Here is a 17,141-nt window from a genome sequence, read left to right as displayed (position 1 = left end):
TAAAGCTTTGTTTTGCTAAATCGGCCCCTAGGCCCCCTCCAGCCCCCAGATTTTACTTGGTGCCCTCGGGCCACCCCCGCCCCCGCCTGAGCCTGATGGAATTTGCTTTGCATCTTTTTTGACCAGCAAATGCCTTTTTTTCCCCTCTAAGGTTAATTTTCACAGGACCTCGGCTATAACCTCACATATCATTCACATCGAGAGAAAAACAACATGGCGGTTGTATCATTTCTATAAACGCCCAGTTCTGGGGTAAACCCCCGCGATATGCCCATTTCTTTTTGAGAAGGGGGCACCCCCTTCTCTGTCAAATATTGAAATAACTACTCCACTGAATAACCCCCAACCACAAACAGCACACTTTCAATGTTCCGTGCCCAAGTTGTTTTGGACCTGGTCCAAATCCGTCGAGTTGTTTGGGCTGTGCGCTTTGGCAACCAATTACTTTGTTTGCCTATAGGAAAATTAATGGGAAGTAGGCGGCAACTTTGGAAAAAAATCTTTTTTGTCTTCTTAACTTATTATTCAAAAAATCTTTGCAGTCTTGGAGTCGTCCGGGGGGGCATGGTCCGGGAGTCCCTAATCACTTTCAGAATTTCAGCCAAATCCATTACTCGAATGAAACGTTATTAACAATATAATTTTAAGGGGTTCCTATGGGAGTCCGACTCACCTGAACCATAGGGCGGCTGTAGCCGCCCTATAATATATCACCTCAAAACTCCAAGGGACAATTAAAACCAGCACATCAGATAACCTCTGCACTAAGAACCCAGAGCAGAACAGATCCCACTTCTTGTTAGCCCTATAAGCAAATAGAGCGACCAGTGAAAACACCCACAGGGAGAAGATCGACCCAGTCTCCATGTGAAACTAATTTTCATGCGGTGGTACTCCGATGGTTGAGATCATCCACCAAGGTGTGCTGTTTTCAGGCTAGATGAGCTGCAAAGAGGTGACTCACATGCTACCTGGCCCCAAACTGGAGGGGCATAGCTTTTACACAGCTTAGCCGAACCCATATAACCTCTCTTGCTTATGTTACGCATGGCGCTCATGTTATCTGTTAAGACCCGTATCGACAATGTACAGCTGAAATTCACATCAAGGCCCATTAATACATTTGGCTAGCTTTAAAAGAATTGTAAACTTAATCAACATTTTGCACTCCCACATCTTAACCCTTGTATTGGAGATTGCTCTCCTCATTTGCCCTGTGTATATAACGTGGCTTTTTTGATACATGATGCATTTATTATTCTGGTACCATGTTCATTACAAATGGTTGAAACATCCCACAGCGTGTAACATTCAGTCTTGCATTATGTTTCATTTGAACCTTTAGACATGTTAATCAACAAAAGCCAATATATCGTTAAAGCAAGGGGGAAATGACCTACGTACCTCGGTTTGTTAATCAGGTAAGGGATGCTTTCCAAGCCAACCCGCTTGCTTTGGAAAAATCTCCCTCAACCTTCCTAGTCTGTTCACCAAAAGATTGTCCAAGAAAGCTTCTACGCTTTTAGGGAAGCATCCATCACAACCAGTCTTACGCCTCGGGGAGAAGATAACACCATAAGTATCAAACATGTCTAATTTCAGAAGGGGGTACACATACCACTGATCCATCAAGATTTGGCAGATGTGGTTCTGCAGAAATTGTTCTGGAGGGATCCTGGGATGGAACATATGTCAATGCCCTACATTACTCTTGAAAATGTGCAATTTTGATGCCAACTGGGGTATGGTGTTCTGGCAAAGGTGAATTCAAGCAGTTTTACAGGAGTGTAGAAAATGACCCTTACGCAGTGAGCTTTCCTCTCCCTTCTCTGCTGCAAAAATAACACATCTGGTGTTGGCCTGTGAAGAACGTATACCTGCCTTTACTAGGCAAAGGAACAATGCTGAAAAAAACTCACACAGGACAAAGCATCAGAGGAAGTACTGAGAGTCTACAAGCACAATGATTTTCGAGTCTCTTGTGGTCTAAAACATTTCCAGGAATTCATATGCTTCCCTGCTGAAAAGATTAGTCCCATCAAACTATATAGCGAATGTAATTTGAACAGAAAAAGTTAATCCCAATCTGTGTATTACAGCATTATCGCAACTGCACCAGTAGACACTGAACACTGCACAACAGAGGTAGTAACTTATGGAGTTCCTCTTCTAAACTGGAGTCCTTGTTCCCAAGAAGCGGTGGGGGTGGAAGAGTTTCTCCCAGTGCAATCCTTGCCTCTATCCCTAGAGAGGGTATCTGGTAGCGGGCTAAACCCCCCATCTTCACAGGGAAAGCACCCCCAGAAGTGACTGAATCCCATGATTTGTCACTACACACTACATTTTGTGCCACATATCATTGGTGGATTCATTTTGCAGGGGTCCTCACCAATAATCCTCTACAGCAATCAAGATGAAAGTTAGTTAGGGCTCCCACCAACAGTGCTCCGTCATCCCTGGGAATGTAATGAAGTAACACTAACCCTTTGAAGTTGGAAAAACACTGTACAGAGTGACATGAACTTGGGAAGGGAAAGATCGCTGTCCCACCAGCATCCTAAGTTCTTAGCCTTGGTCTTCATGCTGGTAAAGGGAGGAAAGAAGTTTGGAATAATCTCTCATCCAAGGGTATATGAAAGACTTATAGGGCTTCTCAGAAAGATAAGTGTTTTAACAGTACTACAAATGGTCGCTCTTTCCTTCCGGACCCTGGTTTTCTCATTTGGATTGTCTTTCTTCTATATGCATACTGAGGCCCATGGGCGTGCTGCGCATAACAAGCAAATATTGATTAAAAGCAAATAAAATGTAGAGTACAATACAAAACACTTTCCCAGAACTAGAAAAAACTCATGCACGAAGTCATAATCTAACACTATAAATGTTTTCCCTAGTAACTATGCCACAATTAGACAGGTTAACGTAAATAAAGCTAGATTACTATAAAAAACCACTTCTAGCTAACACAAAAACCAATACCTCAATTTATGAACCCATTAAAAGTGTTCACTCTCACCATCTAGTGCTTCTTTCAATTCATCTTTTGTCCAAGCAACCTCTGTCATGAGCAGTCGGAGGTAATACATTGCATGCTGATGAGGCTGTTCAGCACGGAAGTTATTCAGGGATCGCATATACTATGAAAAAATAAAATAACTTTAGTGATTAAAATTTCAACTTTAACTTCAACTTTTTTACGTAATAACAATGAACTTCTCTTTGGCTTTTTACATACACATAAATTCCATCATATATATGACTGCAATATTTCTTTTCCATAAGATGTACTGAAGGCCTGCAATGAACTTGAAATTATTTGAAAGCAGTGTGGAACATATTTTTTCACGAGATTCTACTGACATCTGAAGGACACGAATGTACAGTCTACTTGAATTTTTTGGGGTGCTGCTTAAGGTTAATCTTTTTAGTGCAGTCAAACTCTTTAATCTATATTTGCAGAATTTGGGTCGGGGGTCCCCTTAAGGTCATATAGGGGGTGTGCAGAAACGTTCTGAGGAACTGAAAATAATTGGGGAATAAGTGGTGCGAACTGGAAGGAACAATATAAAAAACAACGAAACATGCACAGGGAGAGGCTGGGGTTTAGAGATGGTGGGTGGGGAAGAGGAAAACGGGCTGATCACATGCTTACATGACTGTCAGTAATTAAAGCTTTAGCTACATCCTATTATTGTGTTTATGCATTGTTTGTGTCTGAAGGGATACAACTGTTAAAGATCCTCTGGGTTGTGCTACCAAGCATCTTTGGCCTATCCTCTTTCATGGAGTGGCACCAGCATCAGTTATCCTCTGATGATTCCAGTGGTATGGTTCTAATTTTTAGTGTATGGGTTGTGTGAGGGATGTAGCCTATTGCTTGACGCGACCGATGTAAAATTGCCTTATTTTAGAAGGCACATCTGGGATAACCCAGTTCTCAGGCCACCAAGTTGTGAGAGCAGCACATCTTCCATTTGTTTAATTGAGTAGGGGGATTATGTACCAATTATTTTTTTAATTAAAATGACAGAGTGCCTCTTAAAGCACAATTTGCAAGCATTTTTGGGATATGACACAAATGTAAGGAAGTTACCACATTGTCCAGTACCTTATTAGTTAAAATCGTTCAACAGAACCTTTATTTCAGTAACTCAGCAAGGTTTCTCATATGGGTGCACAGTATAAAGTGATGCATTGATACGAATATTTACTTCCCACAAAAAAGTTATTAGCCACTTCCTTAGAAAACGATTGGCTGCTAAACACTTAATACTCTTATGAAACTTCACCAAACCAGAAAAGAAAACCCAATTTTAGCTTGGAAAAGCATTAGAAGTGGCACTGCTAGGGAGAATTCTCAGAAGTATGCTACTTCCTCTCTACCTTAGAAACCCCCAGCAACCTTGCTGGACTTTAGGGCTTTTAATTTTTAACCTGGAGAGAGTTAGACTCTTTTTTCCCACACTCTCATGTATTGTTCCATGTTCTGGACTGTTTCTTTTGGTTGTGGAGTCTGAAACTCCATAGGCATCATCTTTACATTGTGTCACACCGCACATTCAGTGCAGTGGCACAGGGAAGTCATTAGATTTCCCAAAGGTTTAAATACCTTAACTTGGATGAACAGTTTCCAAGAGCAATGAAGTGAAATTGACTTAACATGCATTTTGTAACTTTCTAGACCCAGCACACACGGTCTTACAAAAGGGTGCTGGAGGGGTTACTTAGTATCCCCTTTGTCTAGTTTCTTATGTAACAATTTTATGTTTCCCTTTCTACAATTAATGGCTCGCGACAGTGGTTTACTTTTAACTACCATTGAAGTTTTTACTGTGGGCTGCGTTCGCAGCTGCAGCGAAGCACCCTTGGATGTCAAAATGGCCCGTCTTCTTTTTTCGCCATTTCAGTTGTAAAAGTTTTTCTTGAGATTTACTCTGTGCGCCAAGCCAGGTTTGGTCCTTTAGTTTGTTTTGTCTTGGGCAGGATTCACAAGTGAACCTGCCTCTGGCTCCAGTATGTCTGGCAAGGGGCAGGAAGTGAGGGAGGTGCCGAAACACCTTGTGCTTAATCCCCTTGGTTACAGGAATGCACCCAAAGGCAATTGGCCAGCTGGCTGCCTAGTAAGGACAGCCACTCTGCTGTGTGATTGGCAGCTAGGCTGGAATGAATGGGAGAGACCTGCATAAAAGGTGAGGCTTTTTGGCTTGGAAGCCAGAGTCGACCACTGGACGAAGGAATCCGAAGAACTTAAAAGAGATGCCTGCTGCAACTCCTGGGCCGTTGGTTTGCCTGGTGAAGCCCTACTGCTGTGCTGAAGCTCTGAATTTGCCTCGACTAGAGAAGCCCTGCAAGGACGACTTCTCCACTTGAGTTGGTGGGACCAATCAACTCCAAAGTGAACTTGTCTGGACATACTCTCAGAGATGACTGTACATCCTTGCTGCTGCAGGAACCGAAGTGCCAGGGAGAGGAATACCAGATTGGAGTGCATCAATTAAGTCAGACATGAGCTGCTGGAAGATCCTCCAGACTCCTACTAGGCAGGACTGACCAAGCCTGAGCCACCTCAACAGAATGCTGGACCCTAGATGCGAGGAAAGTCAAAAGTGGTATCCAAGAGCCCGCATGGTGCTATTTGCTGAGACACGAGGAGCTGAAACTGCGAAGTGCCGCTGAATAGAAGTTTGTCCTTTTGTGTCGCCGACCGTCCTGTTGTGTTGCAGGAGTCCCCAGAAGTCCTCCCTCTCGTCCCCACGACTGAGGCACAGGAACAAAAGGATCTGCAGAGCCACACAGGAACAGAAGCCAACTGGAACCATTTCTTCTAACCAAAGGTACTGTACAGTCTAAGAGAACTTACCCCCTGTTGTGTAACCTCACTTGATCTCAGTTGAGTCTTGTCATGGTTGCTTCAGTAGAGTTGATACAGCTTCTTTAACTCACAAGCCTGACCCGCGTGTGGCTCTACATTGATTCTACTTTTTCTACATAGACTTCTAAAACATTGTGCAAGACTTTTATGCACCTAAAAGAAGTGCTTCAGCTCACCTAGACTTTTGCCCAATCGACATTGGCTGGCCGGGCTCTCTCAAGGACTTCACTCCTTGGATTGTGCGTTTTACCTTCCTTCCAGGAAAGAGTTAACTTGCTCTGCATTGGGGGGTTCAAAAGTACTTACATGCTTCAGAATATTTGTGTGATCTCTTGTTTCATTCTAAGAACCATTTTCTTTGACATGCTTACCAGTATTACTCTAAATGCAACAATGATATATTAATGTCCATAATGTCCTAGCTATTTAAGTAACCTGAGGGTGTAGGAAGTGCCTGTGTGCCATCCCACATGGGTACTTATTGATTTAGAGAAACTAAGTGTGTGTATTTTGGAGCATATGTGTGCGTTACTATTATATTGCCCCTTCTGAAGAAGGCTTATTCAAACTGACTGTTAAATAAAAGTATAATTGTTTAATCAAGACACTTTGTGTTTAAGAGTTTATTGGGATACTTGTCACTGTAAATCTCTGTGCAACTCCCCTACTGCTCACATTGACCCCTCTTGAGATGAGCCTAGCTGCTTGATCACGCTACCAACCTGTTTAGTACAGACTTGTACCAAAGGTTGGGTTCCTATTGCAAGTAGGTCAAGGCTGTTGTAGTGCACCTAACGGGTACTACTCCAAATCTTGCCTAACAGGCAAACACTTAACAGAAGAAATTAGGGAAAGTAAACTGCAGCAAGGAATGAAGCACTAGGAGAGAAAAGAGACTGGGTAAAATAGAAAGCAAGGAGGTATTGGATTTACAAAATAAGGTGGGGTAATGTTCATGAAAAACAAAAAAGTGTTCACAAAATGATAAGTCAGGATGTTCGAGCTGCTAGCCTCCTTTCCTTACATATTCAGCACTGGACAAGGCAGTTCACTCGAGCAAAGTGTTAGGGAGAATTCTTTTCTAAGGCTAATTTCCCTTACCTATAGAGTCCCCTAGCAGCTTTGCTGGATTTGAAGGGTTTATTTTTTTCTCCTGCTAAGAGCGAGACCCTTTTTTCCCACTCTTAGACAGATTGCTAGCATGTGTTTTAGGCTATCTTGTGTGCTTATGGTTTATGGGGTTTTTCTCACCCTCATAGGAATCTTCTTTTTAACATGTGTGGTACACACCACCCTCCGTGCCGTACCACATGGGTGTCGTAGCGACCCCCAAACAGACTCCATACCCTGGGACTGACTACTGTCTCCCAAGAGATGTAAAGTCCCCATTGACTTTACTAGTCAATACTTATGAACTAAACCGGTACAACCCATCTTACTATGGAAGTACTGGAAAGGGTTAATAGTTTTTTCTAGTGTTCATTTTCGAGGGGGTACCATACAGTCCCCCTCTCAAAAGTTTCTGGCTGGTGGCAGCGGTTACTATCGTAAATATTCGACCGCGAATATTTCCCTATGGGATTTTCCCATTGTTCGAGGCTACCACTTTTACTGACAGCCTCTCACATACTGCTGGTTTATTTTAATATTAACTTTACTCCGGTAGGTTTTTATTGCCAGAACTTAAATAACATTTCTTTCTCATGTCTTTCTCTATAATCCTAACCCAGGTTGGGGATCCTTTGTTCGTCCTTTTGGCGGGCTTCTGCACAGAAGCCCTCCTCTCTGCGCCACTGAGTCTGGGGTAGACAGGATGTGTGGGAGGGGGCAATAGGCACCCTGAACAGGGTTGCCTACGCAACCCAAGTCGCACTCTGCCGCGATGGGCTGGGGGGTTCTCCCGCCAGGAGAGCCACCCCACTGTGTGTGAGAGCTAGGCTGTATGAATGGGGGTCTTGCTGCATAAAAGCAGGGTCCTGAGGACTGGAGGACAAGACGTTGCCACTGGAAATAAGAAACTGAAGAGGAGAGAAGCTGAAGACATCTGCAACGACTGAAGCACCGGTGAAGCCCTGCTGCAGATCCTCACCACTTTTCTCCAACGACTTGAGAAGATCTTCCTCTGCAAGAGTCTTCTTCCCTTGAGCTGGTGGGGCCAACCAGTTCGCCAATCGCCTTCCAGGACCTGCCTTGGTCGAATCGCCAGTGCCCTGCACTCGGAGACCGGATAGCCAGGCACCCACCCCCCAGGACCGCAATTTAAAGGAGCGTACCTTTTATTCGTTTTGGCAGCACCACGGCTGGTTTCATCCCTGGGCAGTGGAGTAACTCGAACCTTCCTCCACGACGAGAGCCTCTCTTCCTCTGCTGGATCTCCCGAACTGCAGGAACTGCCAGGAACTACCGCCACCGCAGGAGCCTCTTCTACTTTAAAGGTACATTGTTCCGCCAGGCCTCCCATTTCCTAGGGTATCGCTAAAGGTGTTTTAAATCCTTTACTTCCCTACTGGGTTGGCCTCCCCTATCATCTAACATTGTCTTTCATCGTCTGCAACCGCCTTTTCAAATCATTAAACAAAGACTTGACTGCAGTTACTAGAACAGTTTAATCCTGGGCATGTTGCCTTGTACCATTGACACTGGCACAAGCCTATTGACTCTGGCTAAATCTGTTACAACTGCCTTCTAGATTGCTTCTCACCTAGAAATGTGTTTGTGCACCCAACTCTTATAACCACTTTTTTCCTTACCCTTTTTTAAACTTGTGAAGTGCCATTTTGCTTGGTTTTCACCTCAGTATTGCATATGCTAAAGTACTGCCTTGCCTAACATGCTCACAATCTACTTGGGAAGTGTTGTTGGTGTGTTAAAGAGTCTAAACCTGCATAAATTGTCCTTTCCCTCCCTTTTGAGAAATGCCATTTCTGCTTGGTTTTCACTGTGCCGTTTTGCTCAGTTTTCACACTTGCTCAAACTTGTCTACAATTTAAATAGGGAGTTGTGTATACTTTTCTGGACTGATTTAACTTGCTTTAGTAATATTGTTTTGTGTGTGAACATCAGTGTGTAAAATAAATATATATATTCTTTTTGATACAAAGCTTTGGTCAGTGTTTTCTTGTTCCATAGTACAGAGGCCCTAATGTGTAAACCCTCAATACTGCTCATTTCCCTCTTGAGACAAGTGACTGCTTAGCCACAGCTACCAACTAAATCTTTGTGGTACAGCCTGATACCAAAGGGGATTTCTTGCATATACGTGTAGTCTTAATCGTCTGTAGTGCTCCCTAAGGGAACTGCACAGGATTCTGCCTAACAAAAAGCACACACTCTGGCTTCTGTGACACGAGGATACAGTTCAAGACCTTCTGTGTCCAAGCCTCTTTACTTCTTACAAGTCTCTTGACTCAGAGGGTGTGGTATACAAAAACAACACTAATGTTCTTTTCTTTTTCCAACACTCAATTTGGGTGTTGACCCTGAATCCCCCTCTGCCGGGGTCAGATCCCTTTCTTTCACTCAATTAGTCTCCCTCAGCAGGGCTTGGACTTGTGATGCACTTTAAACTATCGAGGACTTTCCAATGTGCACAGGGTTTAACTCGACCCGTTGCATGACCACTTCGATCTCAATATTCCTTTTTCTGGCACTCCGCATCAGTCGGATACCCAACAGACATTTGAATGAGCACCCTCGTGGCGCCAGACCCCTCTGTGTAGGATATCTTTTCTCTTAAAGTTCAACTACTCTTTTTGGTTTCCAATTATATCTGTGTCGCTCTTTGCAAACGCCTCACACACTGCTCTCTTTGTACAATGTTGCTGCTAGAAACCTTGGTTTAAAACACAAGTCGGTCTGGTATCAGTCTCTGACTCACCGCCTGTGCTGGCTTTTCTGGCACCGCTTTGATGTAGTACCACAGTACCACAGCGACAACTGTTCCTCCCCGCCTTGGTTATCGACACGGGAGAGCCCCGGGTACCTCCGACACACTGCATGTTTGATCTGCCAGAGTTCCTGGTCTTCGATTTCTTACTTTCCAAGGCTCACGAAATTAACGTTCTTTAAAGGTCACAGGTACTTCCCAGGGTCGCAAAAGGGGTGGGGTAGGGGTGAATTCCTAGGTATCCTACCTAGTAGGAAGAGGAAAGGGTGTTACTGGGAAACGGATACTGCATCTCACACTTCGGTGTCACACTTTCACTCCCCGAGGACCCCTCCTTAAGATGATCCTCCCGCACTGGTCCACCTCCAGGAACTGGATTCAAAAGCGATGGCTGTATCCTGGCCACCTGGATGACAGATCCACGGGGACTAGCGGGTGAGACACGTTCAGGTTTCTCACAATACACACATCCAAGGGAGGTGGCAAGGCTCAACAGAAGAAATACACTTACCCCTGGAACAGACTCACCTTAAGCAAACAGGTTACGTAGCACTGTTTGGCCAACCCAGGATTCCTCCCTGGAATCCCTGTTGACGCAGAAGAATCTCATGAAGGTGTGCATGGACCTCCAAGCAGCAGCCCTGCAGATGTCGAGCAGGGTCACACTAGAAAGCAACACTATCCTTGCTTCAATAGTTCTAGTCGAATGGGCTCAAAGCCGGTCTGGAAGAGGTCTGTTGGCCAGACAATGCATGATATAGCCGGAGAGCGACCTGGAGATGGAAGCCTTAAACAGGGCCTTCCTGTGTCCCAAAGGTCAGAAATGCACAAAGAGTTGAGATGTCTTCTGAAAATTCTTTGTGTGTGCCAAATAAAACTTGAAGGCGCGAGCAACGTCCAGCAAATGCAAAGTTCTGTCTGCCGGCGTAGAATGGTTCAGGAAGAAAACTGGCAGAACCAAAGGCTTGTTGAAGTGGAATTCTGATGGAACCGTCGGCATAAAGGTGTGGTGGGTCCACAGCACCAGCCTTGTAGTGTGGAAGGACAAGTACGGCTGCTTGCAAGAGGGGGCCCAGGATCTTCTCGACCCGCCTGGCCTAGGTGATGGCCACAAGGAAAGCAATCTTCCACGAGAGAAACTTCAAAGGGGCTTAATCAGTTCAAAGAGTTCTCCCATGAGCTTAGTCAAAACCAGATTGAGCCCCCAAGCCGTAGAAGGGGCCTTCACTGGTGGAAATTTTCTGAAGAGGCCTTTAAGTAACTCCTTGACGAACCTGGCCGATCCGGGGGAGGGATTACCAGGCGCCCTGGTATAATAGGATATGGCAGCTAGATGTACCTTGATAGAGGCGTGATCTAGACCAGCTTTGGCCAGGGAAAGCAGATACGGAAGTCACTGCAGAGCTGTGATTAGCAGAGGCATAATCTTCGGAGAATTGCACCTCACTGTGAAACGTTTGCACTTGTGGCTGTAGCACAACGTAGAGTAAGCTCTGGCCAGGATCTTCTTGCATTTCAGAGGCAGGGAATAATGCTCAAACTCTAGGGCTGCAGGAGCCAGACAATGAGGGCTCAGCGACACCAGCTCGTGGTGCAGTATCGTTTGGTTTTCTCTGGAGAGAAGATCGGAAAGTGGAGGCAGCTGGACCGAGCCACTGACAGACAGAGCAGGTCCGGGTACCAGATCTGTCACGGCCACTCTGGGGCAATGTACATCACCCTGCAACAACACTGTCTCAGGGTGTTTATCACACTTAACAGGAGCGTAATCAGAGGGAAGGCATACAGGGAGTGCCCCTCCCACGGGAACGAGAAAGCATCCCCACAAGCTCCTAGGCTGAGGAAACCTGCTGGTGAACCTCAGGCACTTGGAGTTGGCCGTTGTCGCAAACAGATAGATCTGGGTTTGACCCCACTTGGGTAAGAGAAGGGACACCCACGCCTGATGACGTTCCCACTCGTGGCAGGCCCACAGCCCCCTGCTGATCAAGTCTGATGGTGTTCCTGGTGCCCAGTAGGTGAAAGGGTACGTGGAACATGTCCTCAAGAATGACCCAGTACCAACGAGCCTGGGCTTCTAGGGAAAGCACAAGGGAGCACATCCCAGCCTGCTTCTAGACGTAGAACATGGTGGTGGTGTTGTCCATGATGATCTGCACCACCTTTCCCGGCAGCTGAGGCCAGAATTATTGGTCCAGAAGACTGCAGAGCTCAAATACGCTGATGTGGAGGTCTTCCTCCTACGGGAGTCAGAGCCCTCTGGTGTGCAACTGTTCGGTGTGGGCTCCCCCCTTCCAGCAAGGCAAACATAGTGACCGTGGCCTGGTACAGTGGGGTCTGTAAGAGCGCTCCCTGCATGAGATGCGGACGTACTCCAAACCATCGTAGAGCTTGCTGGCACTCGTGGGTAAGGGCAAACATGTCCGGCCATGTGTCTGTGACCTGCAGCCACTGTACATCTAGAAACTCTTGGGATGAGGAGAATGCAGGAGGACATCATGCCCAACAGTGACCTGATGGAGTGTACTGTTGCGGATGGCAACAAAAACAGGCCATGCACCTTCCCCAGGATGGCCGCCACTCTCTCCTCCGAGGGGGTAGCCAGGTGTGCCACCATGTTGAGATGGGCGCACAGGAACAGAGCATTCTGCAATGGCTCCATGTAGGACTACGGATAATTGCTGGAGAATCCGAGTTCTGTCAGTAGACAAATGGTCTCCGGTGTGTGCAGGTTCGCCTGCGTACAAGAGCTGAGCAGATGAGAAAGTCCAGATAGGGGTAGACGTGGACTCCTATGAGACATAGATGCACCACCACCGGGGCCACGTACTTCGTGAACACCTTTGGGGCCGATTTCAGGCCAATGGACAAGGCCTTGAACTGATAGTGCTGCCCTTGGACCACAAAATGAAAAAACATTTGATGTTTTGGGTGAATGGGAATGTGAAAGTAAGTGTCTTCGAGGTTCAAAGTCTTCTGGAAGTCCCCCTCTTCCAGCTGGTCAAGCACATGCTGCAACGTGACCATCCTGAACTTCTGGGAATTCAAGTACCAGTTGAGGTGTCTAAAGTCTAGAATCGGCCACTACCCCGGATTTCTTTTGCACCAGAAAGTATCTGGAGTACACTCCGGAGCGCTGGAGATGCCGAGGAACCAGTTCGATCACCTCTTTTCTTAACATGGCTTGAACCTCCTGCAGCAGTTGGGCTATGTGTAGTTCTTTTTATCCCACAGGTGAAATGGTAGGGCAACTGTGTTGGAATTCCAAGGTGTGCCCTTGATGAAGAACATCCACCACTTATTTGTCGGTGGTCATGGCCTTCCACACGTCGATGAAGTTCACTAGCTGGCCTACCACTGGGGTGCGAAAGTGTGGCCCTGCTTGGGCACCTGCGTCCTGGCATGTGGGTGGCGACATGGCAGGCCTCCTCTGCCATAGGCCTGTGAATGGCCTGTAGGCTTTCTGGTCCATCGAACAGGAGGGCTGATGATAGGGTGGGGGTGGGCACAGAGCATACCCATTTAAGGACCTGTTGGAGTTCCCACTCATGGACCTAAAGGACGACGATCTCCTCTGCTGCAGTGTTCTCAGCAAGCACGCCATCTCTGTCTTAATTGCTTGGAGCGTCTCGTCCGGAGCCTTGCCAAACAGATTATACCCATCAAAGGGCATGTACACAACCTGGGATTGGCTATCCGCCTGGAAGTTAGTGGCCTTTAGCCAGCCCTGGCGTCGGAGGGCCACCACATTGCCCATCTGGTGGAACCTGGAATTTGCAATTTTCAGTGCCACCGTATGGCGTGGTCCGAGGCCACCTCCCCTTCCTGGAACAGGGCCATGGGCAAGACCTTCTTGTCCTCCGGTAGGAAGTCCAAAATGGGCTCATGCTTATACCAGAGCTCCCCGTCGTAGCCAGACAGGGTGGTCACGGCATTGATGGTTTTGACGGAGGCCGCGGGGTAAATGATTCCCTTGCCACTGCATCAAGCTCCTTTCCCTCTTGGTCCGGGAGGAAACATTGAAGAGGGTGTCTGATTCGACGAGTGCTTCCTGGCAGCAGCAGACACCACAGAGTCTAGAGAAGGCTGCGACCTCAAGCACCTGGGAGCTGAGTCTGGGGCCCTGTACTACTTTTCCATCCTGTTCCTTTCAGAGGGTGCAGTACTTGGCGTCTTCATCAGAGCCAAACCTTCCTCCCAGACATTGTCCAGCAGAGGGATAGATCCGACAGTCTTCTGTGAGGACTCCTGGCTGGTAGAGAAACCCCTCTTCCCTCTTCTCTGCCGGGACAAAGGGGGGCCCTCGAAATCATGGGGTGAAAAGAGCCGACTTCATCCGTTGGCGAGGCCCTGGCGGGCTTTTCAGCACCCAGCAGCTGCCCGTCAGCCGGGACATAGTAATCAAATTCGTCTGTATGGGTCGCAGTAGTGTGCATATCAATACCGGTGACAGTGCATGGCAGTTCCTTCAATACTGGGGTCAAAGGCATGTGGGGAGGAGTTGGCTGCGGTGGCTACATTGAAGCTTTGGCCCTGAAGGGTCCTTTGGCCCAGCTGGGCTCGTGTTATACCTCGGCATAGGAGGACACGGCCTGGGAGGACTTCTGGCCAGCAGCCTAGGACTGTGGACTGGGCCAGGCACAGGAGCAGCCAGCAGTCTCTGCTTTATCTCTGGCACCAAGGTGTGGATGGTCATAAGAATGTCCCAGAACATGTCTTTGGGCACCGGCTGGGGAGCAGCTAGCAACGGATCCGGAATGAAATGCCTCGGAGGGGCAGATGGCTGATCCGGCTCCCCTACAGATCCCTCCTGGGACATGGGGCCTTTGTGATCAGTGTAGTAGTCCTCAGGCAAGTGCTTGTGCTCAGCGCTTGTATAAAGGGATTTCCCCAGGGACCCCACCAGCACTCCCAGGGACATATTCACAGGCCTGGGAAGAAAGTATGTTGGTGGCAGCAGCTGCCTCAAGCTACCTGAATCCCTCGAGAAGGATGCAACGATGGGCACCTGTGCCCAGGGAGGCACCTCTGTGGCAGTCGTGCTCGGGACCATCGCAGCAGCTGGAGACTGCAGAGGCAGAATCACCCTCGGAGTCGCTGTCCTAGTGATTGTAGAAACCAAGGTCGTTGTAGGGTCCCCCCTCGTTGAAGTAATGATGGTGGTCCCGTCAATGAAGTGGACATAGATTACGTCCTCAACGGGGTCTTGGTCGTCGACGAAGCCATCGTCGATGGGGCAGCTGTCAAAGTAAATGTCTTGGAAGACTAAGTCGCCAATGAAGGAAAGGTCTTACATGACGAAGCAGTCGTCAGAGTCCTGGGCCTCTCCTTTGCAGTCCTGCCCCTTGGAAGAGGATCTGCGCTTGTAAGAGGTCAGGACTTCCACGCAGAAGGCACTGTCCTCCTCCAACTGGTAGGCTCACCGTGGACTGAGATGGAGACAGACAACGGGTCCTCCCCGAACTGGGTATTGCAACTGCGGCAACCCCAGTGAACTGAGCAGCGCTGTGCTTAGCCGCATCCTCAAAGGACCTCAACCTCTTCTCAGAGGGTGCACGCTCATAGGACCCGGTCCTGGACGAGGGATGACTGCGCCTTGAGGTAGAGTCAGAAGCCCTCCCCAACTTGAGCCACGCTGCCAACCTGCAATAACGGTCCTTCATCTTCGTGGAAAATCCACGGCAAATCTTGCATCCATCCTCATCGTGATCTGGATGCAGGCAATATAAGCACTGATCCTCAACGTAGACGTTGCACAGTTAACATTAAGCAGAGATTCTGAAGAGACTCCTCTTCTCCTCGTACATTGAGGTGTGAACTAGGCCCAATTCTAGGCCTTCCGAAACTTGAAGCTAAGAACTGGTGATGAAAGCAGATCTTTTTCTTGATAACGAATCCACCCTGCCAGTAGTTGACAGACGGTCCATGATGGGAGGTGGGGTGGGGTGAAGAAAAAATAAATAAATAAAATAAAAATAAATAAAAGCAAGAAATAACACATTTAGCTGAAAATACTTGCAAGATCAGAGGACTCCTAACACTGAAACGTGACAAAAATCTGAAGATAGCCACCAGAGGTGGAGCTTAGGGAGACAACTGTTATTGGATGGGGGCAGTATGACCCAAAGCACAGCGATTGGTTATAGGAGAGACGAGCAGTTTTCAGGCTAAAGCAAAACTGCTTTTCTTTTTTACAGAGGATTCCCAGCCTGATGACAGAGAATATTCATGAGCATGTGAATCCATGTCAGACCCCATGCTGGAGAAGAATTGTCATGGTGCGATCATCAAGTAAAAACAAGCTAAAAATGTAGAACTGCTGAGTGCACAAAAGGGTGAGAAAAAGAGGATTGGTCTCATCTCATTTTGTGGGATTGTGTACAGGCCGCTTCCCCTAGTTGCTTTGATGTATACAGTTCAACTATAATTGACAACTGGTGGTTGTGAATTAGCTACACAATCTGGGAAAAAAGGGGTGAAGGGGAGTCGGGGACAAGGGGGAAAAATAGGAGACCATGCCCATACATCTGGGACATTTAGTAAGCTTAATCTTTTACTTCGAGATTTACAACCATGACATGTAGAGCACTTTACATGGGTAAAGGCTGGCGAATAAAACTCCCATGGCCTTCAGTCATGCAGAGCTCGGAGGAAGCATCAGGTAGAACATCAGTTACACCCTTCAAAATCCTTCAAGGGCACAGGCCTCTTCACCAGTCCCTCTGCCTGGGTGTCTCAGGCTGCAGACAGAATACTGACACTGTACTCTGCAGGATTCAAAAACAGTAAGGAAGAGGGGTAAAGGGTGTCTTCTGACCCACTTCCCCCAAAAGCAATGCCTGGCGGAAGCCCATCCTCAAAACGGTGCAGCAAGCACGAAGGACATTTTCTTACTATGGTATGGCATTTTCATTTGACACTGTTCTTAAGGGTAAAGGCACCATGCTGAGTGTTACATGCAGAAGGGGAAGCATTTCTGCAGCAAGAAATGCAATTTGTGTTTACTGTGGCATGTCATATTATTCTGGTAAAAAGGGCAAAGCCAACACAATGAGTGCTCTTACATTGGTGGAGAGGGACTGGGAGGGTATTTCCACAGTGAGCAGAGACATTTTTATTATTGTGGCATGGCATTTTTTACTCGTGATGTTAAGGGCAAAGCCAACATGAGTTCTTATGTTTGGGGGTTGTCATACACACCAACATTTACCATGCCGTTTGGGAAAGACTAGTGCAGTCATAGTTTTAACTTTGCATTCCTTTAGTTCTGGATTTACCCTTTATAAAACCAGGACTATAAGACCCAGAATGCAGAAATGAAAATGGAATGAATGTCGGCATGCATGATTTGTACAACAAGCAAAGACATGGTTTATAACAGCT

The 17,141-nt window shown here is 47.0% G+C and overlaps 1 protein-coding gene across 3 annotated transcripts in view; it reads right to left on the bottom strand.

Annotated features, from left to right (window-relative positions):
• IDE (insulin degrading enzyme) overlaps nt 1–17,141 on the bottom strand; it is a 2,084,778-nt gene that overhangs the window by 771,029 nt on the left and 1,296,608 nt on the right. For all 3 annotated transcript variants that reach the window (XM_069611370.1, XM_069611369.1, XM_069611371.1), the window contains one exon: nt 3,017–3,137. In XM_069611370.1, the coding sequence (XP_069467471.1) occupies nt 3,017–3,137 (121 nt within the window). The remainder of the gene's footprint in view (nt 1–3,016; nt 3,138–17,141) is intronic.

Source organism: Ambystoma mexicanum, chromosome 8, assembly GCF_040938575.1.
Source record: "Ambystoma mexicanum isolate Mex_15411 chromosome 8, UKY_AmexF1_1, whole genome shotgun sequence".
In the NCBI taxonomy this organism is placed as follows: domain Eukaryota; kingdom Metazoa; phylum Chordata; class Amphibia; order Caudata; family Ambystomatidae; genus Ambystoma; species Ambystoma mexicanum.
This window is presented reverse-complemented; position numbering and strand designations above follow the sequence as displayed.